Consider the following 25,893-nt stretch of genomic DNA (forward strand, 5'->3'; position numbering starts at 1 on the left):
CAAAGGGAAACGTAGACCTACACCAAAAAGGTAACCCAGGTTTGTGCAAATAAAAACGTGGGTGTTTTAAATCACAGAATCACTAAATCACAGAATCACAGAGTTGCTAAGGTTGGATGGCGCCTCTGGAGATCTTCTAGGCCAACATTCTGCTCAGTCAAGGTCCTGTCGAGTTTTAAGTATCTGTACCACAACCTCTCGGGGCAACTGCTCCAGAATCTGATCGCTCTCACAGCAAAGAAGTCTTTTCTTTAGCACAGACATTCAAATTCCATCTCCAAATATCTTCACTGAGTAGCAACAGTGCCTCCTAGCTCTGAAGAAAAGGATCATTGGCAACTATAGTCTTTATGACTATGGCCAGTGGGTACCTGATCTCAGACATGCCACCATGTCAATGTGTAAAGCAACAAGTAGCTAAAAATCCTGTTTTCCCAGTCACTGAAACAGAAGTCCAGGAAAACCTACCTCAGTTTATCTGAGCTCAAATGTTTTCAAAGCACAGTAATTTGAATATGAAAATATTACTTTCTTTTTTTGGTTGTTTTTTGAAAAAAAACTTTTAAATAGATTTCAGTTAGTGCTGATGTTACCGCCTGACCTTCCTGTCAGGCTCGCACTGTCGCCATGCCGCGGCATGCTGAGGCCAGGTCTGGGCTTCTGTCCTCTGGGAGGAACAGACAAACCCCTGGTGGAAATTTGGGCCTGAAGATCAACCCCACAAAAGTCAGAGGAGCTGACATACGGCACTTGTCAGCCCTGGAGAAGTTTTTGTTTTGCTGCTTTCGGGCTTAAGAAGACCCCAAACTACACGGGGTGAAATGATGGCCCTGCTGGTGTCGGTCAAACCCCCTGCTGCAGTGGGGTCAGGATTTCATCCATGAAGAAATGCTGTGAGGACCTACTTGTGACCTACAGGGAAGAAAGAGGGAGGCTTTTTATCTGTACCTCCCTCCAGTCTGAGCTTCTCAAGCCCTTTACAGTTTTCTTTGCTACTCTCAGTGCTTGCACAGCACAGGGGGGCATCTGGCCATCAGCGGCAAAAGCCTCATTCACTCCACCACAAAAGGCAGTTTATTACTTGGTAGGAAACAGCATGCACGTCATTCCTCTGTTTCCTGAGTGTCGCACGCTACAGATGAACTTAAATTGTTTGGCTAGATACCAATACAATAAGTTGAAAAGGTCAAAAGCCCATTCGCCAACTGCTGCTCTTGAGAGATGCTGCCCTCGCGGGGCCGTCGGGGGGGGGGAGAGAATGGCCGCCTCTGTCCTGGGCCCCGCGGACAATTTGTTTTAGGCCTCCAAAACCCCCATTTCACAAACAGACCGCACATTGTACCCTCCACTCGTTGAGGAGCAGGGAGGTGGGGCAAATGACTTGGGGCTGGAAAGCTTTTGACGGAGAGCAGGCGCGGGGTGCTGCCGGCCCCTTGGCTGCGGCCGCGCCATGGAGTGCAGTGCGGTAACCTGGGGCTGGCAGGACAAGCCCAGGGCCATCCTCACAAAGGTGGGGAGCGCGTGTGAAATCTCCCCCTGTCAAAGTCTCGGCTCAGGCACACTGGGGTGCTGCTTTACTTTCACCTTGCACGGATGTGTTGGGCTGTTGTATTCTGCCTCCGTGTAGATTCATGGGGGAATGGGGTCCTGGGCACTGGTGGGCTTTCTACTTCTTGCAGAGGCTGTGATAACATGGACCTCTCTTCAGTGGCAGTTATCTCCTGCTTCCCTCCCCCTCCCACAAGTCTTCATCCCTGCCTCAGCATCCTTCCCCTTGTAGATAGCAGAGCTGTTTGACAGATCACACGGGTACCTCAACAATATCCTTTGGTTTTGTTTTTTTTTCTAGGTGACTTTTCTGCTGTACCAGCTCTCCAACCTGGCTCAGCAAGCAACTGCACAGACAGTGGTGCCCACAAAATGAAAGGAGTGATGCAGGGGTTGGGAATGAGGAGACAAGCTGCAGGGTGGGCACAAGGCATGCTTAAGGCAGCAGGAGCATCAATGCCTCCCAAAGTATTGCCACAACCTAAGAGAGTGGGAAAAATTTAAAAAAAAAAAAAAAGACAGGGAAGGAGGAAGGAGCTCATGGAGAGAGTCGCCTCCTTTCTTACACCCGAGATAAGCAGACAGGTTCCCGCAGAGCGTGAAGCTGGTTTGCTGTTTATTTGAGGGGTGCCTGCAGCTCAGCAATGGGCAGAGCTGACCCATTACCTCTTTGTGCTGAGGCTTCAGGACCTCGCAGCAGAGAAGCTGAAGGGAGAAGCCTTCTGGTGACTGTTGTCAAAGCAAGAATTCAGCAGCACTCGTCCAGCTCCCTGAACTGGCATTCTTGGAGAAACGTGCTCTCACATGCCGTGCCTTGCTACTAAGCCCCGAATTTCAAAATATTTACAGTGGCTCTGTTACTAGAGTTGCTTTACAAACCTCAATTTCATTCTAGTCCAACTACTCCATCTAGTGTTTAATCTTCATAGTTTCACATTGTTCAAAACTTTTGTATCACTATTGCCAAATCTTGTAATTGACTCAGGTTTCCCACAGTAGTTGACGCTTTATTTAAAGCTCCAACTTCTGGAGACAAATGGTTACCTGAGAAAGGAGAATGGGGGCATTTTTTTGGTTTAGTTGCTTATTTTTAGTCTCTCTGCATTTTTTTTTATTAGAGCTTGAAATGTTGACAATGAATGTCCTCAACAGACAGCTAATAAAAATTCTGTATTTATTTTATGGGACATCATGATTTCTGAGCTATTTTTTTGTTGATGGAACCTAACTCCTAACCTGACTGGTTTTGAAAACTGTCACATGTTTTTGGCTGGATTCAAACCTGAACTATTAACATTGGTGCCTTCTGCCTTTCCTATTTTAGAGCTGGTAGGAATCAGATGAGCCCATGGCTTGAGATTAGGCGTTCCTTTGATGAATTCGCCCCATCATCCACTGCAGCTGCAAAGAACTTGCAGCAGGTTGGTGCTTCCCTACTTCTTCTCAGGTTTATGACCAGAATAGAGGTTGATTTTCTCCTGCACGATCTATCATACAACCACGTATCTGCTGGGGTGCTTCTCTGTTGGTAGAGGAGGGGTAACTGTTCGCCTTGCATTTATTTCATAGCAGACCATTTCTAATATACTTTTTAGCAAGTATTAGCAATTCAGAACATAATTTCTCTTGAGGGCTGAGGTGTAACACCTAATGGAGATCACAGGAGTATGGTACTGCCAGATGCCTTGAAGTTAGGAGAAGTCACTCCAAATTTCTTGCTTGTTTTTCTGTAAACCTCCGCTCCTGAGGGTGACAAATCTCAACTTCCATTATTTGGATATCCAAGTTAACTGTGTCTCTATCACTCCCCATTAGAGAAATAAGTCTCAAGACATGTTCTCAGAGCTCAAAAGTCAAGTTAGAACAAAGTCCATTTTGTGTAAGTCATGATTTTTGAATGACAGGGGTTAGTGATACAGATATCAATTTACAGCAGAGGCAATGGTGAATGCAGGAGGAGATTGCACATCTCCCTTCCCGCCATACCCCATAGTGCTGGTTCTCAGCCTTGGCTCCATCTCAGAGGCTGTGAAGCAGCTCCGGCCCCTTCCCCAGGTTATTCCAGTTATGCCATCCCAACTGAGTGTCTCCTGCATTGCAGCTGCCCCACATGGGTGGGATCAAACCAGACTGGTGTTACAGTATGTTGGCAGTCTTGCAGAGGTCACCGCCAAGAGAGTTTAGTCTTACCCTCAGAGAGTTTAACGGCCTGATCACTGGAAAAGAAAAGTTGTGTTTTCATAGCTACATGGTGAAGCATTCAGTGGGGATGGATGTTTTCTGGGAATACACTTCCCATGGCATTCATAAGTCCTTCTGTTTAAGCATTACTAAATGCTCCTGTACATGGTTGCTAAAACTAAGTACAGCTGTGAAATCCATCAGCGGCTTGTTCTCATTCATGACTGTTGTCATTAAGCAAGTTAGCCTTCATCAGGAGACCCAGTATTGTTACCAGATGAAGAACCATCGGCAGTGTTACTGTGCTGCTGATCAACATGCAGTGAGAACTTGGGTGAAATCTCCCAAAACAAGGATTTACTTGCACTTTCCTGATACAAAAAAAAAAAAGAAAAAAAAAGTGGCATGTTCTTTTAACCCTTGTCGCAGGCTAGTTCAGGGCTTTCTGAAGGAGGACACTTTCAGAAGCACAAGTAGAAACTCGGTGTCTAATTTTCACAGGAGATCAGGGGAGTTAGGAAGTTACAGCGATGCCTTCAGATGTAGTTTCCCAAAGGCAAATATCTGGTTCCGCTTTACTGTCTAAGGGCCTGCTTCTCAGCTGAAGAAGGTGCTTCCCCATCTTCTTCACACCTGCTAGGGTATTCCTCACATGACAAGCTCACAGAAGCAACGGGACCCAGAGCTGGCCCCAGCCAGCAAATATCTCCAGAGGGCAGCTGGCCCTAGAGCAGCCCCTGGTGTCCATCACTCCGCAATTATGCTCCAACCCTAAAGTTCAGTGTGAGGCACTCAGCACTATCTAGCCACAAAACACGTGGAGCAGGACAAAACAAAAAGCATATGTGACAGCATTTGGCACCACAAAAGCACCTAGCAAGAGGACACTCCTCTCTTTAAACTCATGTTGGTTTACTAGATCATGGAGTCCTGCTCTCCTGGCCCTGGAAAGAGAAGAGCTCAGACTGAGGACACAGATTTGGAGCAGTGAGTTCAGGTTAACAAAATGACTGTAGCTGTGCACATGCATACTGTGATGAAAAAAAAAGTCTCTTGGTAGAGGCATGCCAGGCCTGTTCACCTATCACTGCAGACATCTCCAACACACCCCCTGGCCAAAGTGGCTGCTCACTTCTCCTGATTTGGAAACAACCCAAAACACTGCAGAGCCAATACCTTCCCAAGGGACAAAGAGATAACAGTCCCTTTGGACTTTCTGTTGAATAAAGTAAGCTCCTAAACAGAAAAACAGAGCAGTCGTCTTTGTTGATTATAAAAAACGCAGCGTCTCATTTAGTACAGCCTGTTACTCCCATCCAGTCCTCCCCCGAAGAAGCAACTTACTGTGGGAGCAGGAGTACTACTCAGTGCAAATCCATAGGGCTGCTTTGGAGCTAGAGCCCTACCCACTGTGAGTAATACCACTGACGGCTGGACCTTGTACTCAAGTCCTGCTCTGTATTTGGGAAGGTCACGTCAGCGAAGAGAAGATGGAAGCCTCCTCTCTGAGAACGCGTTGAGCGAGCTTGTAATGTATTCCAGCCCAATGTTCGCCACATACTACAGCTGACGCATCTTCTACTACTTGTAAAGAACGTCACAGGAGATTAACCGACCCACAAATTCATGTGGAAAAATTTCAATTAAAACCGAGGGCAATCCTGTTTACATATTGAAATGTTTAGTTCTGATATTTTTAATGACGCATGTAACTTTGGAAATGCCAACTTTTGAGGGGGGGACAACTTTTTTCTTTTTTTTTCACTGTTTTTCTTTCAGAACGGACTTTGCTGTTGTTTAAAAAAGTGATCTCAATTTCAGTAGGTTTTTGTTACTACATAGAAAAATAAACATTCCCATCAAGTGTAATACTTGGATTAACCCGAAATGCTCCACTTTGCTTTTTCCGTTTTGGTAAGAAACCTGGAAGATTTCTGTCTTTTTCTGACCTGGACTTACACTCTGTAACTTTTTGATGTGTCCAGCGAACCAAATAGGAAATGTAATTCCACAGTGTCCATTCTGTCTTCCTGATTTTAAGCATGATATTTTACTTACATGTGATGTTCTTTTTCAGACTAAATTATTTACTCGAGTTTTGGTTTCCTAGCTATCATCTTCTGTAATAGCATGAGACAAATAAACAGAATAGAGTTGCACCAAGCAGTGCCTTAATGTTCAGCAGGTCCTGTTAAAATCAAGTTGGTATAAAGTCTCTGCTGGTGGGTTTATGCTATCTCTATGGCCACCCTCGACCATGCAATGAGGACAGAGGTGTTGCCCAAGCAGAAGCCATAAGGAAACTGTATGCACACTAGGACAGATAAAGGTTATGGACAAATAGGCTTTTCAAGTGCAAAATAATTGGGTTTGATAAGCAGAAAATGAATCTTTACCACATCCCAATATACACGGAGAGCATGTACGGTGGAAGTAAAGTGAATTCAGTTTTAACAATCTGCTTATTGCTGGGCATGACTGAGCAGCTATTACATTACAGCACATGTCAGAGTGCAAGTCTGGCCCTGCGGACACTGTCTTTCCACGGGGAAGGTGGAGAAGGGACTTCAGGGACTGTACTGCCAACAGTGGCACAGGGCACCCTGGGTACAGAGCAGTCCAGGAGGAGCAGGTTCACACAGCCAGGCAATGATTTGCTAAACAGAGAGGGTACAAGACCCAGTGGTCAGAAGAGCTTAGGAGCTTGATGAAGTCTGGTGTTTGGGGGAGGTCTTCCTGAGTGCTACTTTTTTGTGTGTGAGAGACTCTCCTCCCACCCAAAGTGGATGTTGAACCCTTCCATAGACATGGTCTGGGTTTGCTTTTAGAGACAGAAATGCTTTCAGCTTAAAAAACCATATAGTCTTTCTTTAAATATGTGCCTGCCCTTCTGAGGGTCCAGCCCTTCTTCCCTACAGACTGCTTGCTCTTTTTGGACACGGTGCATTGGCCCAACACTGAAACACATTAGAGAGAATATGAATCAAAAATAAACATAAGAAAAAAGGGGATAAAATCAAGCGCATTTTGGACATAAAGGCGGCAGACATAAGGAGCTGAGTACATAGAGGAGATTCCTCAGACAAAAAGCCTTCAAGCTACATAGAAAAAAACAACAGTTGTCACTGTAGCCACATACTTGTGTGCAACTTGTGTGAACAGAGAACAAGAGTTTGGGTCTTTGAGCAAAAAAACAAGCGTGAGAGCATGAAGCTAGCTGTCAACTGCATGAGCAACCCTAAGGGATGTTTGAGTAGGACAAACTTTAATGTTTCCCCAAAACACATTGAAATTCTCTTAAATTTGCTGTCTCAGTTACAGAGTGTAATTCTGTGCCATAAGTGCTCTCTCTGTAGTCATTGGCCTTGTGCCTTCACCTGCCTGGATAGGAGGCTCCACAACCTTCAGTCCATCCTGGCCCACAATGAGGGCTTACCCAGTTCATCTGGGCTGTGTTTGCACACTACTTCCTTCCCTGGGAGGTTTGCCTCCTGGGTGAGTACAGATTACATCTGGACTGGGGAGCAGCCATGGTGCCTCATGAGCCAGCAGTCCTGGACCTCCTGTTATCCAGGTACAGGGCCAGGATGGAGCACAGCCCAGCTCCCTTTGGGCTCTTGCTCTCCATGGAGATCAAGCTGTGGTGGGGGCTAATGCCTGTCCAAGTTTCACCCCAGCACAGAAATAGGACATGGGCAGGATGTGAACCTGGGAATGAGGAGCTGTTCCTGCATTGCAGTCAGGGACACAAGAGTGACTGAACAGCTCTCCCAGAGTAACAGAGTTTTTTTTCTCCAGCTCTTAAACCAAGGAGGGGATAAACCTCCCCAAGTCCACACAGACACCTTTACATAAAAGGCAACATGGCTGATGATGGCACCACGAGATCTCTCCTTTCTTTAGGTATCCCCTCAGTCCCCTGTGTCTCAGTCTGGATCTTGCTTCCATGCTTTCTCCCCTGTCTTGAGAGAGGATTTATTTTCAAGGCTTTCATATTTACAGCTCTCAACCCTCCTCCTCCTTCCTTCATGTCCCAGAGTAGTTTTGCATATTGGCTAGAGAAGAGGCAAAATCCTCAAAGCCAGTGCTGGAGGCACTGTCCTTTAATCAATCCCAAGAGTAAGAAGGGTTGAGCTGTGCTTTCCGCCTGCATTCCCACGCATGAGTGCCCAGAGAGACCCTGGCAGCCTGGACAGCCCCCAGCCTCAGCAAGGATCAGATGGGCTCCAAATGCGCCATGCATGGCCATCACCATCAGTGGCTGCACAAGGTTTGTCCCTCTGCGTGGATTGACGGCTGCAATGCCATGTTCACTCCAGGGAACAGTCTGATCATATTTTGTGGTTTTTGTGTCTTCCTTTTTCCTACTTCATGTGGTTGTGTGAGGCAACGACAGCCATAGCAGCCATCCCCACATCTCCTGTCTCTCCTCTGTGCCTCCCCTCTGAGACAAACCCGTTGCATTTCTCCGGGCCAACACCAAGATGGCAACAGAAACCCTGGGGACAAGGCAAGGGTTCTTCTTGTCCAGAGAAGCCCACCAACAGAGAGCCTGAACTAACTTCTGTAGCTAATCTGCATCTCACAGTGGATTTTATTAAGCAAGGAAGGGATACAAAAGGAAAAAGTCCTCTCAAGGTCTTCCTTCTGGTCCCCACCCTTCACCTGCGTATCACCACCTTCCCTGTCTCTGCTGTGGATGTCACTGAGCACAAAGCCTGTGTCTCTGAGGCACCATGGTTATGGCACAGGTGGGAAAGGGTGGAGGTTATCTCAGCTATGCATGCCCCTGAGTCTTACACAGCTGTACATGGACTGAGGTCCTTTGCACTGAGTTAGAACAGCCCCAGGGGTGCTCTGGTTTACACATCCCCATGCTCATGAGTTCACTAATGACAGCCCTGAGGAGCTGAAGCTGCAGGTCAGGCTTCTACCATCAAATCTTTTCCTTCCAGCTACCCATCCATTTCCCTGCTGCATTGCCAGCAGCACGTAAAACTGACATAAGAGTGGCTATGCCAGGTCTTTTGTCAAGCCTTGGTGCTGGGGGAGACTGCAAGTTTGCACAGAAAGAATTGGCTTCGTTGGGATGGGGAACCACCCAGCCACCAGTGCAGACATCTTTAGCTGAGCCCCATCCCCTCAGTTGCCATCAGGGTCACTGGGGAAAACCATAACTCGGCCGGTCTAGTTTAGGTACCTGCTTTGAGGCAAGAAGAGTGACATCCAAGAAGTGGCTGCTTCTCTCTTCCATATACTAGCTCCCCTGCAGATTTTCCTTTCAAGCTGACAGCAACTTGGTTAGTAGAGAGCAATGCCTTTAACTAGAGAATGTCAACAGCCTCCTTAATTCACTTACAGACACGCATGCCACCAACATACGGACATTTTGCAGGACTGTATTACAGTGGACAAGTCACAGACTTAAACAAGCTCTGCTGTCACTGGTATGAATTTCCCTTCATCTTAATGAATCAAATATGTCCTATAACTCATAATTATTTTTCATTTGTACTAATGCCACACAAACCTTTCATTTCTTAGTCAATTCAGTTTACAAATGGAAAGTATGCAGGCCGCGACTTTTTACAGTGTTCTGTAGAAAGAGCTGCTTTCAGGCACAACTACTACATGATGATGTTCTAAAAAAAAAAAAAAAAAAGAAGTCACAAAACCAATATAACAGTGTATTTGCATGGGAGCACAGAGTACACAGCTCTGTGTGTGTTGCGACACAACCGTCCTGAATTGCAAGGATTTCATGCTTTTTAAACAGCATCCATGACATCTGGGAAACATTTCTGCAAGAATAAATAGGCACACAATGTCCTGAAAGGTAAATGTCTCCCTGTTTCCCCAAAAGCTTTCCAAATCAGTCGGTACAAGTTGCTTTGGTGTAAACAAAGTGCTGTCATTTTGATGCTGTTTTGTAGGTACCCTCTACCCCCTCTGTAGAAGTACTACTGGTGGGAGATGGTGGGCATATTTATATCAGATTTCCTGAGGTGGAAAAGGGCTAAGAGGATGGTAGTTTCCCCCAGCAGAAATATTTGATGCAACATGTGCACTATGAGTCACATGGCTCACATGCACATTATATTTGCCTTTATATACATATACATATGCATATACATATACACGTGCACACACACATACACATACTCAGATGTCAATCTTAGGTTTCCGCCCAATTCACTTCTGCCTCTTACTCAAGCAGTTACAGTGGAATATTTCCTTCTTAAGTGGAGAAAATACTTTTTTCCCACCCTCACATCAGTTAAAAGCAGAGGTTTTAATTTAAAAGCTTGAAATCAAATTGTAACTTAAAAGGGCTACTTCTGCTCCAAGACTTCAAGGGATTTTAACCCCAGAAAAGAAATGCATGCTGCTTTCCCCCATTATGGCAATGAAGTGGAATCACAAACATGACTACAAGTACTCCGAGCAAATGTTGCCGCAATGCAAAAGCGTAAAGAGCTGGTCAGGTCTCCTGAAGGAAAATATTTACCTCAAATGTGCGCAGAACTTTAGCCAATGCCCCAACTTCTTCTTTCAGAGAGAAAATCAAAGAAATCACACCATCTTTATTTGAGGACTCTTCAATGTACATAGATTCCTGAAAGAAAAGAAAGCCAACAAAAAAAGATTTACATTAACCCTAGGAGTCAGTTTTGCTTTGTTCCATTTCCCTTTTGCATGGCATCAGTAATGTAAAGAGGGTATAAAATTGCTTGAAGTCTTGAAGTGGGAATCAAGGCAACTGTTGCTGCCAGAAGTAGAGCAGCTCTGGCGCTGCTCTGATTTATGTTGTTAGAAGCACAAAACCCCGTCTCTCAAACTAGGGCCCATGTGGAAGCCAGGTAGTCAAAAAGGACATGAAAATAGTCTAATATCATCTCTGTCTTCATTCACCTCTACAATGTACGAAGCTCAGGGATGACTGGAAACATTACTGCACTTTGCTTTCAGCTGCAGTACAAAGACCTTCCCTCAGGCTTTCTTTTCATTAACACTCAGGATAAAGCAGAGCAACGTAGATGAGCTCTGTGCAGAGATGCAGGCCGTGATCTGTGTTTCCCTTCAGTTCTGCTTGTACCTTCCAGGTAGCCCCAGGAGAGGTGGTATTCGCCAAAGGGATATGGAAGGTCCTTTAAAAATGAAGTAGCAACAACAACCAACAAAAAAAAAGGGAAAATGTTGGTGCAAACATTTAGACCTTGCCTAAATCCCACAGTGAGTGAAGACTCAGTTAGGGCAAAACATGTTTTCATTTATGCTTGCTCCCTTTCTCTTACTGATTTTCAGCTCTAAAAATTCCAAAAGACAATTTCCAGTATTCCCAAGCAAGGAGAATGTTTGTTTTCATTATTTTCATGGTTCTCATAACCAGAATGTCTTAGTACGTCTCTGTACATGTGTTTCTTTTCACTACCCCCTGTTAAGTAGGCAAGTGCTATTTTACCACTTCAGAGACAGGAAACCAAGTGCTGGAGTGGGGCCAGATTTTCAAAATTATCCAAGTACCTCACACGGCAGGTAGGTTCCTGCTGAGATTTCCAGAATAGCTCAATTTTTCTGATGACAGAGTAAATTTGATGCACAAATATCACAAACTTTTGGAAGTCTCATTAATGCCTTTTTTGTTGTTTTTTTTTTTTAACATCTTCTGGCCTTGGGCAAATTGCCCCTGGTTGGTATTTCAAAGATCACACCAGATATTTGCAACACAGAAGGGTACTGATGTAACAAGCCCCAGGCCAAAACTTGTCTCAAGGTATTTTCAGTCAGAGTCTGTCCTCATTATAGCTATTGCTTGATTTAACATATAAATCAGAGTATAAAGAGTCTCAGTTACCAAATATTGCCCTCAGAAAAGACAGCCTTTGTGGCAGACAAATTAATAATCAAATCCAGCTGCCCTGAAGCCATAAAGTTCTTGGTGGGACTACATTTTCTGAGGCAGTGTTTTAAGGAACAGTCTTCTTTTGTAAAGTAAATAATTGCTGATGCTTCAGGCTGTCTCTGAGGCTGCTGCTAACCTGAGAATTCATTGCCAAAAACTGGCAACAGATTTTTCTATCTGGCTTTATTTCCAGGGGTTGCAAAGGTTACCCAAATATTTTCCACCTTTATGGGGATCCTCCAGTGGGAACTGTAGTAGAAATACTGATTTTATGCACCAGAGGGAAGGTTGTCATCTGCTCAGCTGTGACACTTCCCGCAGCATCTCTGTGCCTCCTGCATCCTCATCCAGCCAGGGAGGTGGCCCAGCTCTTACATGGTGGGAACCAAGAGGAAAAGCCATCAGGAGTGGTGTGGCAGCTGGCTAATGAAACCCATTTACACCTCAAGCAACCACAAGGGAAAAAACCGACAAGAGTCTGTCAAAAGGCAAACCAGATGTCAGTAGTCCAGAAATTTTATGACAGTGTGACCAAAACTGTCATCTGTAATACTCTCCATGCTTTGTTTTGCCTTTCTGTTTTCCCCCACCACAACCAAAATTGATCTTAAGGGCAGAACTGTGCTACACCAGGGTCTGCCTGATGGACCTGATTCCTGATGGAATTTGATTTTCTTGGTATTCATTGGAACCATTTTGAAAGCCATACAGTTATGTATTTAAAATACGCTTGCCAATGCATGCCATGAGGACCAACTTCTATGGCAGGTTGACTTGAATCTACGTGACAAAGGAAGATTTTGCGGTTTGGACACATGCAGGAGATATAATACAAGACTCAAGTCCTGCAAGGTAATTGTGATGTCAATTGATCTCTTTATACCATGAGATTACCCAAAAAAACCTTTAAAACCTTCTTTCCAGCACAGGCAGATTCTCGTTGGTCACTAGCCTTGATGTGTTGAGATCAGCCACTCAATCTGTCCTCACTCATTTTCTCACTCTTGTAAATTTATTTATGTTGGTGCTTAAAAGCAAGACACATCGCAGCAGGCAGTAGGCACTAATTCTGCAGAGTGACACTTGCTTAATTTCTTGCATGTCTGCATATGCAGTCAGTTCACTGGACTTTGCTTTCATTGCAAGGGAAAATAAGAGTAAAATGATGGTTTCCCTGGTACCCCGTTCTTGTCAATATATATGGAGGCAATATACATCAATACACACTGGAGACAATATGCAACAACAGGTACTCTGGAGGTAATACACATCAACATAAACACAGGCACTCACATTTATTGCTGAGCTTTTTGTAGTACCTATGCACAATTTAACTGTTGATCACGGTTTATGCATTCTCAGTTCTAATTCTAATTTCTTGTTTTTCAACATATAAAGAGGAATTGCAACTTTGAGGCAGTTCTGCTGTTGTCTTAGTACTGTGGTTATGAACAAATTGTTTCATTGTCATTGAAATATTGCCTATATAACATGTATATGTGGTTTATAGATGTAGTGTGGAATAAATTAAGCTCTGATTTTCTTACAGCTCTTTTTTCAGGAAGTAAAATAAGAACCAGTTGATAAACATGAACATTCATTCCTTGACGTGGTACAATCTCAAAGATAGGTGATGTGTAGATGCAAGGACAGGTTTACCTGAGCACAAGGCAAATCCACATTTTTAGTTAACCACTTCACAAACAGATTGATATTGCCCTTCTGACACATGCGGCAGTATTGGAGATCAATAACACGGACGTGTCAGCCTTCTAATCTATTTCTGAGCTGGTTAGATAAAGCCCTTCAAAGTCAATTCCAACACTGTTTAAGCCAGATGAAGCTTTGCTTGCCGTTTCAGTGAAAGAAAATTTTCACCTCTGTGTCATAAATTCCAGACTTACTAGACATACAAAATGGGGGGGGGGGGGTAGAAAAAAAAAGAAGGGGGAAAATATTTCAAAGGAAATAAGATTTCTAAGTTACTTCTGAAAACAGAACTAGTTTCCAAGTCAGATTTCTTAAGCCATTTAGATGCTCAGCTCCTATAGGTGTCATTGGGACGAAGCAATTATACAACTTGGAAAAGCAGCAAGGTGGGACTCTAGAGAATTGTTGTGGGCGTTCAGCCTCAGCACACACAGCAATAGGAAACTGGGTTTCCTTAGCTGTTCCGCTCTTAAAAAGGTCTGTAGAAAGTGAAGCCCTTTTTTACACACTTTCTGCAGCTTGTCTCTGGCTTCAGCAGCATTACATAGGACACATACATGAAAAATTTGGTCCTAATAATTAACCACGCTGGCCTCGGGTTACGTTGCTCGCCCCTGTGGTAACTGCAGTGCCTGCAATTGAAAGGTGTGGGCTTCAGGACTTTCCTGTATTTCCCAAAGCAAAGGGTTCAAAGTAAGTCAGTAAACATTAAAAAAGGGGACATCGGAGTCCCAAAATCTAGCAAATGTTTCCATCAGAAGAGCATGTAGCTTCAGCTTCTCTCCTTTAACAGAAGAAGACAGCGTCCTTTAAACACACGGGTTTAGGACCTCTAATTAGCTGCTGGGTTTTTCTGCTGCTTCTTCTCTTTGCCACATGAGTAAGGATACTGTTGCAATGTTCATTTTCGTTCCCGCTGCACTTTTGCGAGCACAATTAACAACAGACAAGTATGCCGGCTGCCTAGAGGAAGAACGGTGGCAACCAGGCACTGCAAAGCATCCAGACAGGCGCGTTGTTTTCTCCCATCTTGTGTCACACTGCCTCTCAGAGAGCAGGGGACAAGATTGGCAAGCATGGTGGGGAGGGCAGGAGAGAGGCAGCCACAGCTCCCCCTGAGAAGAGCGGTCACACAGACCCCATCTCTTACCTGGAAAGGGTCACCATTCATTTTGCAGTGCTGCGCGTCCATGTTGCAGAGGCAGCGATACCCACGCAGGGGGGCCCCGTTGCCGCTACAGGTGAAGCCTTCTGACCTTACTACAGTGGCCAGAACTCTGTGCAAAGGTATTTAAAGTGCAGCAAGCGAGGCAAAGCCATCCCCTTTCCCCCCGCCCTTACCCAGCTCCCTCCCCCAGACACCGTGCCAAGGGGGCGTTCTCCCTACACTCCCCCCCCCACCCACCTCTGGCACATGGACAAGCCTCTCCACGCCACAGTCCAGCCCCTGGAAGTCCCACCCTGGAGTTTAGCGGCTCTCCAGCATGTTGTTTCTATCTGCGTCCAACGTGGACCAGCGGCATGCTTTGAATTAACAGCCTTCCTCCTCCTGATCAACATCAGCCGCTGTTTTCATTTTTGCACGCCAAAGTGTCGTCTCCCGTTCAGCCTTCCTCCCGTCCATTCCCACTGCTGCGTGCGTGTTCAGCCTCAGGTGGGCTTCCCACCGGGGCTCACTCCACGTGACCAGAGATCAGATGTTCTCCAGGATCTGCTCTTTGGATGCCAAACATGAGCCAGGGAGGGCTGTGGCACAGCGCAGCAGCTGAGGGATTTGTCCTTTAGTAAGACCTTTTGGGCTGCATCCAAGAGGTCAGAGAGCGGGAGACATCACTCCACACACCAGACGTTGGAGAGAAAGACACGGTGTAAAGGAAGCGTGAAACAGGAGTTAGCTGCATGAACTTCACACTGGGATATGAGCCTGGACATGGAGAAAGGGAAGAAGGTAGAGGAGGAAAAGAAGCAGGGAAGAGCAGGTCAGAGCTAGGGGGCAGGAGGATGCAGATGTAGATGTGCTTGTCTATAATGTCAGTTGTGGACACCTACAAGGGGACCGGGGTGGGGAGTGTAAATGATTTCAGAAAACATTGGTAAAGTGTTGGTACAAAAGAGCCCAGATTTGGTTTGGAAAGAGTCATCAAACGGATTGAGGGAAAAATGGAAAGCTGTAGCCCAACACAGGAGGACAGGTAAAACAAAAAACAAACAAACAAACAAACAAAAACATCTGATCAAGTATCTATCTTGCTATTTGGAAAGATGAAGCCTGTACTGAGACAAACTATGTCAGGCAGGTAATCTTGCAATATTTTTGTGATGAAGATAAATTCTGTGGAATAGAGAAATCATCTCTTTACAGTTATTTTAACCTTGAGGAAAGTTCTACGGCATGCACTAGTGCAAACGCAGATTGGTGAATACTACCAAAGACCTACCGTGAATTACCGGTACTGAAAAAATCCAGTAGCTGCTAAATCCGATCAGCATTATAGTAGGGAAACTGAGTGGAGCCACTTTGGGGGATCTCAGTCCAAATCCATTTGAACCCCATGACTGTGGAGTCAGGATCCAACCCACTGAAATTATCGACTGTATAATGTACATCTGAAGTAGCTCAGTGATTTGGGTGTGAATACATACCTTTTTCAGAAGAGCTGCTTGTTGTGCATCCTGAGGCTGCACGTGGGGGTAGAAAGTTACTTTCTGAAGTGACCAGCAAACCTGTGGTATTGGCTGGCAGGTCAAGGTAGGCCCCCGAATGTGATACACACATAACACACTGGGTCCTGCTGACACCATGGCAGCAGGTTGGGGCAAGGAGAGAAGGAAGGTTAACCTTGGTAATTTCCAGCAGCTTAAAAACTACTATTTTTGAACTGCTCAGCCAATAAGTTCAGCACAGGAGGCAGTATTTTGTGTCCTGTGTTTATGCTGCACCAGGCACAGTCCTATCCGTGACAGAGACATTGAAGGCCACCTTGCAAAAAAAACCAAACAGTGAGATGAGGGTGGTGACATTGATTATAATAGTCCCTGTGCAGGACAAGACAGCCTCCAGCGACTGGTCGTGTTTACTCTCCCCACACACCATGCCTCGCTACCTGGTGTATTTTTCAACTAGATTTTAAAAGGCTGAAATGCATGTCCTAAAGCTGGCCAAAGAAACTATGGCATACAAAGTCATGAACTACTTTTTTTCTGTCATATTTTGTGCCTTCCTTTTTCTTTCTTTTTTGCTTCTCTTTTCATTACCCTTTGATCAATCTTTTTACCTTCTCTGTGGCTTTTACATGCATTTAGTCTTTTTTTTTTCCTTTCTTCCATCCTTTATCTTATATATTACACCCTCTGTTCACTCTACCCTGACAGTAATGGCAAGGCAAAGTGAAATACTAGGTATGCAAAATACTGCTCATTCCAAATCCTCGTAATTATCTATTTTGCCTCCTCCTCCTCCCCCCCCGTTTTTTCTGTTGGTGTTGCAAGCTTATCTCTTACTCTTATTGCTACGTAATCATAATAATATCACCAGTGTATTGCCACCAGTTCACTGTTTAATCAGCCTGGACTGTCAGAGGTTGCCTGGTAGCAAAAGGCACTGGCTGGGGGTGCCCAGCCAGTCCTCTCGTAGACGATACAATGCTAAGAAACTCGTACAATTCACTAGCCCAGGAACTAGCCTCCGTCCGCCCTGGGCAAGATGGGCAACAATTACTCCTCCTCTTGCCAGGAGGAATTCCCAAATTCTCTAGCTCTGGAGCAAAGTGCTGTGTGTGTGTCCATCCAGTGCCATGACAGTATGAACACACAATTGCATCAGTGCTGGTTACCTTGGACCATTTCAGAGTCCAAGCTGTCGAAGCTTCCCTGTCCTCTTTGAAGTACTAGTTCAGCATACAGGTTCATCGCCCTGCAGTGACATTGCTAACTGGGATGTCCCACTCGGGCTTCAAGTTGCCCCTTGTGTCTAGTTCTCCATACTCTGGGTGAGCACCTCAGCTTTGGGTCCACTAATCCTGCTCTGGGCTCTTGCTGCAGCACTGTGCAACCCAACTCCTTTCAACCATATGCAGACATGCACTGACGTCCCACATCGCCTCCATCTAAAAACACCTTTTCACCCTCAGAAACACACACCTTCTTGGGGCACACACACACGCACCCCCCCATACACATCCATTCCTGGCTGTGCTGCTCAGCCACAACTAAGAGGGCTCTTAGCACTGAAAGTTGGCATGTTCCCCTGCAAGTTCAAAGGGCCATGGACTTTGGCTGCTTTTCAGACTGCTCTTTCCCGCCTCTGCCTTTAGCCAGTATTTGCAGAGCAGCAGCTTCCCCAGAGCTGTGTGTTTTCTGGTTTGGGCAGGGATGTCCCCTCCCGTGCACAGACGCTGGCACTGTCTTTGGCCTACAGGTCCCTGCCTGCCCTGCCACTTCAGGATGTCCCAGTCGATTTGAGGGAGCAGTAAGAAATGGAGAGAAGCTTTTCTAGTAAAACCAGAAGCTCGTGAAAAATTCCCAAATGAGGGTTCAGTGAGTATCTCAGGGTGTGTGTGTGTGTGTGTGAGATGACAGGGAGTAGGGAGGGTGTCCCCTTATCGATATCGCTAGCTGTGCGGGTGCTGCAGCTCCCCGTTTCGTGCCAGCCAGGCTGCATTTCCTCACGCCCCGGTCTGCGTCGCGGCTGCAAAACCGCCCAACCGCATCCCCCATCCGTGCAGAGCCGGGACTCCCCGGCATAAAATCGTGGAATCATAGAATCACCCCCTGCAGGCCGCTGCTAAATGCTTTTTGGCCGTACCCCATCCCCTCCCCAGATGCGTTTCCCCCCTCCTCTTCCTTCCGCAGCGCGGCGTGGCCGGGAGGTGGCACTGTGTCCTCACGGCAGCGCCCGCCGAACCGGAGCCGGGGAAGGGTGGGGGGCGACTACACACACACAGACACCGGACTGTCCCCCCCACCTCCCCTCCCGGGGGACTGGGGGTTGTCCGCCTCCCAGGCTGCGGCAGGCATCACCCAAACCCCCCTCCCACCCCTCCCGCCTGGGGACTGACACCGCGGAGCCGCCGGGAAAAACACACACCCCCCAGCCAAAAACGTGGCGATGTGGGGAGGCGGCTGCTGGGGGGGGGGGGGGGGGAGGGGGGCGGGGGGGGGCAGCTCGGTGTGATTTATCCCCCGGGGCTGTGATGGACGCGGGACGCGTGTCCGCACAACGGGGACACCCGGCGGGCGAAGGCCCCCGCTCCGCGGGCGCGGAGGGCCGGGGGCGCCGCGCAGCCCGGCGGGACCCGCGGGAGCGGCGGAGGGGCGAGCGGGCGGGGACGGAGCTGGGGACGGGGACGAAGCGGGGGGGGGGCGACTGCCGCGGCTGCTCGTTGGGGTTTTTTTCTTCTTTTTTTTTTTTTTTTTTTGCAGCCTTATATGCAAACTGTCACTTCAGGTTAGCACAAGACCTGATGTAGCTCATTAGCATGAGCTGTATCTAATATGCTTAAAACCTCTAATTATTTATTATGCCCTAATTGGCAGCCCAAGAAATGTCTGCAAAGTGATAAGTGTTCATCCCAAGACGCCTTTGGAGAAGAATTCAGCAGTGTCCCTGGTCAAACGTCATTTTCAATTCTTCATTCCGGGCATAGGCTTTATTCCTCTCGTACACGATACAACCCTAAGAAACTCGTACAACTCGCTAGCCCAAGAACTAGCCTCCGTCCGCCCTGGGCAAGGTGGGCAACAATTACTCACGAACACGATTTAAAGTCCTTCTTTCCGTGAAGGGACGTTTATGAAGAGACGTTAAAGTTTATTAAGTATGCAAAAGTGTAGGCAGATGCTCCTTGAAAATTACTCAGCCGAAGGGGCTAGACGTCAGGGAAAAATCGCTTTCCTGCCTTCTGAAAGTAGCAAAGTTTTGAAAATTATATTCACATAGAAACTGTTTCAAAATAAGTTTACCTCTGCGGGGTCGCCCTCCCCTCCCTCCTAATTGCCTTTTTTTCCCCCTTCCAAGTCTGTATTATGTTTCTTCAGGTTGCGCCAACTATTTATTTATCTTTATTCTTTCTCTCTTTCTTTTCATTCATTATTCTCTCTCCCTCTCATTTTTTTTTCTTCCTTGTGTGTGTGGCTTCTCGGTCTGATCTGTAGCTTGTTACCACCCACTGCACGCTCTCTCCTGCAGCCGAGGTGTTTCTATACAAACTTCAGCGTCCAGTTGTCATATTAATTATTACACTGAGTAATGACTGAAATAGTCAAAATAAGGGGAGACTCAAGAGAGCTTTTTCTTGCTGCTCAAAGATTCAGCAAAGAAGCCTTGCAACAAAGCACTAATTGGTCCCCAGAAATACTCTGACAAGGCATGGAAGATAGGTTTCATAAAGCCCAGCAATTGTGAAGGGGGAAAAGATCCTTGAATAGACCCCACGCTTCTTTTCTAAACTCTCTTGCTGAGCAAAAAATGGACTGCTTCTTGAATACTGGACTGATCTTGAATGCTATACCCAGCAGAGAAAAAAATGCACCATTTATTGTAAGTTTTTTTTCCAGCTATTCATGTGTTCTATGTGGAGAATAAGCTGGTTTTGTTTACCATGAAAGACCTTTTACTTTATTTTCACTCTTGGGGGGGAAGCTGGAAAGGGGAGGGGGAGGGCAAGGGGAGGGAGAGAAACACATGTGCCCAAATCCAGACGAGCTGCCTACTGTAACAAAATGGAGTGTAACAAATCCTACAGAAGTCCCGAATGTATCGATTCTTTGAAGATCTATATAGATTAACGACTTTCGTTCTGCTTTTCCAAGACGGCATTTAATCATAACGTAAATGGCCTTTAAAAAAGAAAAGGGGGGAAAAAAAGGCGTACCAAAGTTTAAAAAAAAAAAAAAAAAAAAAAAAAAGCAAGGACTTCAAAAGACCTCATGAGTGTGGCTACAATTTAGGCACACAAAAAAGCCACTATAAAATAATGACAGTTCAAGATTTAAAAAAAAAAAAAAAAAGAAGAAGGAGAAGAAAAAAAAAGGGGGGGGAGCCCAATGAAAAGGGCAAGGGCTATTTATCATTATGTTAGAATTAAGAATTTCAAAGTGCAGGTGCAGGACTGTGCATACGAGCGAGTGGAGGCGGGGGACCTTGAAACAATATTTATTATCAATAAATCTGGCAGCCCCCGACCCCTTAGTCTGCGCAGCGAGTGGAGAGGGAACCTGGCAAGATTGGCATTACCTCGGACAAGGCGAGGGGTGAGTTTGTTCCCCGGCGGCAGGGGATGGCGAGAGACGTGCTGGGCGAAGGGAGGAAAAGGCTCTGCCTCCCCCCTCACCCAGCCCCCGGGCCCCGGAGCCGGGGGAGCCGAGCGGGGACAGAGCCACGGAGGCAAAATTACATGCAAGTTACGCTCGGTGACCTCTGGGACTCGCGTCTTTTGCCTTTTTAAGAGCCCTCTGAGACTCGAGAAGGAGGGACCCAAAACCTCCGGTCTCATTCTGCCATTTCAGGGAAAAAGGGCAGGAATTTCCCTACGTGGTGTATCCACGCCAGTTCTGGTAGTGAGCTGCTCCAGAAGAATTACTCTGTTTAAATATGCATATAGTTTACAGGGCTGTAATTATATTGATAATTCTGTTGCTGCTTCCCAAAGCACTGGGATTTGAATTGCAGCACTGATCTATTACTCTTCATTACTCCTGTGATGTCACAACGTGGAGCTGATGATGCAACAACTATTTCCAGCGCAGAGGATTCTGATGTCAGACAAGGGATGTTGAACAAACCATCCAGAAGACTTGGAACCAAAGAGGGAGAGCTCCCTAAACAGAAAATAAAAACAAATGTTTTATCCTGCTCGGGTCTGGCTGTCCTGCCCAAGAGAGATTAAAATCATTTAATAGGTTTCACATGCAACAAGACAGCAGGCTAAAAATCAGAAAGAAACTCAGTGACCAGTGAAGGGGGCCCTGAAATAAATATGGCAGAGGTTAGACCAGACAGAACTACTTCACCTTTTTCATCATGTATGTGCATTAAAAGCTGCCACAGTAAAAATCTCTAAAAGACTCGTTAGCAGGTGCGCCTTGAGGTTCTGCCATCTGATGTTGCTGCTTATCAATGTTTAAACTCATGTGCCCAGCCAGGGTCAGGAATCCAGTGGCAGGTGAGAAGTGATCTTTACAGCTCCAGCCTGATGTAATGGAGGCCAGCAGCAGAGTGGGGCTTATTTTTGCACGCATTTACCCTGAAACCTGAACAGGGACTGTGCAGGTCTCCTCCTTCCATGCTTTGGGGCTGCTGTGAGCACCAGGCATGAAAGCCACTTGCCAGGGACTTCCTAGAGCCGTCATCTCACCCATGGCAAGACTGTCATACCATGGCTCTGCTTTTTCTAGGGAGCTACAGAGCACCCACCTCTGAGTTTTCAGAGTGGAGAGGTGCAGAGAGAGGTGGAGATGAGACAGAGCTGAAGGCAGAAAATGTGTGAAAGCTTGCACAGATGTGTGGATAAGTGAAAGGCAGGAGAGCAGGGAGAGAAGGTCCTCACTGCCGCTCATGCCAACAGCAGGGCCACCAGCATGCCCTGCTGCTGAGCCTGGCCATGTCTCCCAGCCTGCCCACACCCCAACTACCCCAAGGGTCAGTGTGACCACCAAGTCATGGCAGCTCTCACCACCTCAGCCCTGCTTTTCCACATTTGGCCCTGAGCCACAGGTGAGACTTCACCAGGCAGCAGGAGTAATTTCCCCTGCACAGCCCAGGTACATCCCAACTCCCCAGTTACAAGCAAATGCCATCGCCTGCTTGGAAAGGTAGTGACCTGCTCCCACTTTGCAAGGTGCCATGGAAAGCAGCAGGGGCTTGGAGAGTTCCTTGGGACCAGCAAGCGGACAGTGTGACCTGGGAAACGGGCTCTGGCAGCGGAGAGCTGACCCCACATCTGCTTGCTCTGCTGAGCACACCCAGACTTTATGCCGCCCTCTGAGACAAACCTTCTCCCCCCGCCCCGTGCCGGTAGCAGTACTGTGTCACTCGGACCCTATGGGTGACATCCACCACCCCGAGGGCTTTCATCCTTTCTCCCCAGACAGCCCCTTGGCACTCGGCGTCTCAGGGGGGTAAATCAAGGCGACTTCTCCCGAGGCTGCGCACGCTGCCGCTCCGAGCAGCACGCCCCGTAACCCCCGCACCGGCTCCCCCGCCGTTGTCGCAAGCTAATAGAGACATCAGGCCGCCCGCGGGGCCTGCGCGGCGCCCAGCACAGGAGGCTCCAGCCGCCGTGAGGGGAGCAGCCCCGGGGACACTCACGGGACTCGGGCTCGCAGCCGCTGGCGAGCGGAGGAAGCGGTACCGGGCATCCCGGTGCTTCCCAGGGACCAGAACAAAACCGCCCTGTCGCGCTCCCGCACACGGAGAAGTTTCCCTTTCCTTCTGCCCGGCGGTCCTCCCTTCCCCGACCCTACCAGGTGCCGCGACGGTCCCCCTTAACCCGCCAGGCCCCTGGCGGCAGCCGGCGCAGAGGATGCCCCGCACCTCCCGGGGCGGCCGCCCGCACCCCGCCTACCCCCCGGGAGCCACTCCGCCTCCCCCGGGGAACCCGCCGCAGCAGCGCACCCCGGAGCAGCGAACGCCGCGAGGGGACCCCTCTCCCTCGGGCAGGGGCTCCCCCCGTTTTCCGCCTGCACTCGCCACGGAGCCGCGACTCCCAGCCCGCCCCGTCCCGTCCCGTCAACCCCCCCCCCCCCCCCCCCCCCGCGGCGGCCCACGCGCGCCGCCTCCCGCCCCGCCCGCCGCCGCCGCCGCCCCGGCGCGGGTGTTTGCTCAGGGCCGGGAGCGCGGCACGCGCCGGGCGCACGCACTTGCGACAACAAACCCGCGAGGGGCGGGGGGGAGGAAGGGGGGGGGGGACGAGACGAGGAAGGGAGGGGGGGAGCGGGCACCGGGGGGGGGGGGTGGCGGGAGGCGGGGCCGCGCGTGTGTGCGGCGGGGGGGGGTCGTGTGTGTGTGTGTGTGTGTGTGTGTGTGTGTGTGTGTGTGTGTGTGTAAGGCGCAAGGTGCAGAGCGTGTGTGTGAGCGCGGAGGGGGGGCGGCGGGGGGGGTGTGGGGGGACACGACTCTGTGTGTGTGTGTGTGTGTGTGTGTGCGCGCGTGTGGCAGAGGCGGGGGGGCCGAGCCCCCCGCCCGCCCCCTTATAAGAGACACAATCCCCAGCCACTTTTTTGCAAAAGGGGCTTTGCAAAGCAGCCCGCGCACACGCGAGCGACACGAGCCTCCCCGCCGCCGCCGCCGCCGCCGCCGCACGGAGGGCGAGAGGGAGGGAGGGGGGCGGGCAGAGCCGCCCGCCATCCCCGGCCGCCCGCCCGGCTTCGCCGCCCGCTCCCTTTGGTCGCCGCTGCCCCTTCCCCCTGCCCTCCGTCGCCTCTTTCTCTCCTTATTTTTTTTTTTTTTTAAGCGACCGCCGCAAATTTTTTTTTTTTTAATCCCTCTTTTTAGATATTTTTTTTTTCTTTTGGTGGTGGGGGGGACGGGGACCGGGCGCCGCCGCCTCGCAGGACGCCCCCGCGCCCATGGCCAGCGGTAGCCCCGCCAGGATGGCCAGCGGCGCCGGGCAGCCGCCCTTTCTGCAGCCGGCCTGCTTCTTCGCCGCGGCCGTGGCCGCCGCCGCCGCCGCCGCCCCGCCGGGGCCGCCGGCGGGGGCTCCGCCGCCTCAATTGAGCCCGGCGGGCGGGCAGCCCTCGCCGGGCGGCAAGCCCTCGGGGCCGCGGGCCGCCAAGCGGCAGCGCTCGGCCTCGCCGGAGCTGATGCGCTGCAAGCGGCGGCTGAACTTCAGCGGCTTCGGGTACAGCCTGCCGCAGCAGCAGCCGGCGGCCGTGGCGCGGCGCAACGAGCGGGAGCGCAACCGGGTGAAGCTGGTGAACCTGGGCTTTGCCACCCTGCGGGAGCACGTCCCCAACGGCGCGGCCAACAAGAAGATGAGCAAAGTGGAGACCCTCCGCTCGGCCGTCGAGTACATCCGCGCCCTGCAGCAGCTGCTCGACGAGCACGACGCCGTCAGCGCCGCCTTCCAGGCCGGCGTCCTCTCCCCCACCATCTCGCCCAGCTACTCCCACGACATGAACTCCATGGCGGGCTCCCCCGTCTCCTCCTACTCCTCCGACGAGGGTTCCTACGACCCGCTCAGCCCCGAGGAGCAGGAGCTGCTCGACTTCACCAGCTGGTTCTGAGCGCCGCCGGCCCCCGCCGCAGGTGGGTGCGCGCCCGCGCAGGGACGGGGCTTCGCGGAAAGGGGGGACGGGGCGGGGGGGGACGGGGACGGGGACGACGCGGGGCGGCGGGGGGTGCAGCCGCCGGGGAGGGGTGGGGGGGAGCAGACGGGGTGCCCCCGCGGTACTTACGAGCGGCTTCGGTGCGCTGGTCCCGGCGCGGCTCTGATCTCCTCTCTCTTTTATTGTTACAGGACAGTTGCAAAAAGGGGGAAAAAAAATTAAATAAAAATATATCACACACAGAAAGACAGACAAAAAATCCACCCAGAAAAAAGAACCTGTTGCATTTCCCGCTCCCCCGCCGTCGGAGGGCGGTGCGGGCACGTTTCTTGGCGGGCGGGCACAGCGCTGCGCGCCGCGGGGGCGGTAGGGCGGCCGCCCCCCAGCCCCGGAGCCCCGCCGGCCTTTGCACTCCGTCGCGCCGCCCGCCCCGGACTGAGCCCCGGCGGAGCGGGTGTCCTGCGGGGGAGCCGCGGGGAAGGGCGCTGCGCTCCTCGGCCTGCGGAGGAGCTCTTCCCCCTCCCCAGCAGACAGGCAGCATCCCCCCACCTCCTCCTCCGCACCCCGCCGCGGCGCTTCAGAGACTGGCGTTCATCACTCTGTGGACAAAGTTAGTTCCCCGATGTTTGTGGAGATGTCGAAATTAAGCTATGCTGTACTCAAAGAAGCCCCTGGAGCCCCGTCCCCACGTCCCCGCTCCTCTCCTTCCCCTCGCTCCGAGCTTTCCCTCTCGTTTCCATCATAGAATGCTTCCAATCTTTTTTGTGAATTTTTTTATTATAAGAAAATCTATTTGTATCTATCCTACCCAGTTTGGGGATATATTAAGCTATTTTTGTACATAAGAGAGAGAGAGATTTATAGAGGTTTTGTACAAATCGTTTAAAATGTGTATATCTTGATACTTTTTTTAATATGTAATGCTTATTACCTCTTCATGTTTAGACTTGTAGTCGACATTAACTTACAACTGCCATTTTTGTATGTGGTTTTGTAAAGGACTTGGATTTCCTCCAGATGTACTTTAGCACCAACGTGTCTTACTTTATAGAAACTTTGTTAATGTATTAATAATGTTATTAAACAATGTTCAAAGTGAACAAAGTTTATGCAGCTATTGTCCAAACGCAAAATGGTAGCCATTTGTTTATACATGCTGCCTTTGAAAAAAAAATACACAAACAAACAAACAAACGAGAACCCCTATGCCACTGCCTTTTCTTACTGTTTTATTACAAACTTACAAAGGTCCTGTATAACCCTGTTTTATACAAACTAGTTTCGTA

At 49.0% G+C, this 25,893-nt stretch overlaps 2 protein-coding genes across 2 annotated transcripts in view; one reads left to right on the forward strand and one right to left on the reverse strand.

Annotated features, from left to right (window-relative positions):
- Window positions 1-14,619, reverse strand: part of PAH (phenylalanine hydroxylase) — a 41,638-nt gene extending 27,019 nt beyond the window's left edge. Inside the window, exons 1-2 of the mRNA XM_063320703.1 lie at window positions 14,493-14,619; window positions 10,238-10,345 (exon numbers count right to left, since the gene is read on the reverse strand). Of these exons, the coding sequence (XP_063176773.1) occupies window positions 10,238-10,345; window positions 14,493-14,534 (150 nt within the window). The 5' untranslated portion in view covers window positions 14,535-14,619. The remainder of the gene's footprint in view (window positions 1-10,237; window positions 10,346-14,492) is intronic.
- An 8,825-nt stretch (window positions 14,620-23,444) lies between these two features.
- ASCL1 (achaete-scute family bHLH transcription factor 1) lies at window positions 23,445-24,899 on the forward strand. The gene is made up of 2 exons (XM_063320715.1): window positions 23,445-24,587; window positions 24,799-24,899. The coding sequence occupies exon 1, from the start codon at window positions 23,909-23,911 to the stop codon at window positions 24,563-24,565; it is 657 nt and encodes a 218-aa protein (XP_063176785.1). The 5' UTR covers window positions 23,445-23,908; the 3' UTR covers window positions 24,566-24,587; window positions 24,799-24,899.
- The last annotated feature ends 994 nt before the right edge of the window (window positions 24,900-25,893 follow it).

Source organism: Chroicocephalus ridibundus, chromosome 1 (assembly GCF_963924245.1).
Source record: "Chroicocephalus ridibundus chromosome 1, bChrRid1.1, whole genome shotgun sequence".
Taxonomy (NCBI): domain Eukaryota; kingdom Metazoa; phylum Chordata; class Aves; order Charadriiformes; family Laridae; genus Chroicocephalus; species Chroicocephalus ridibundus.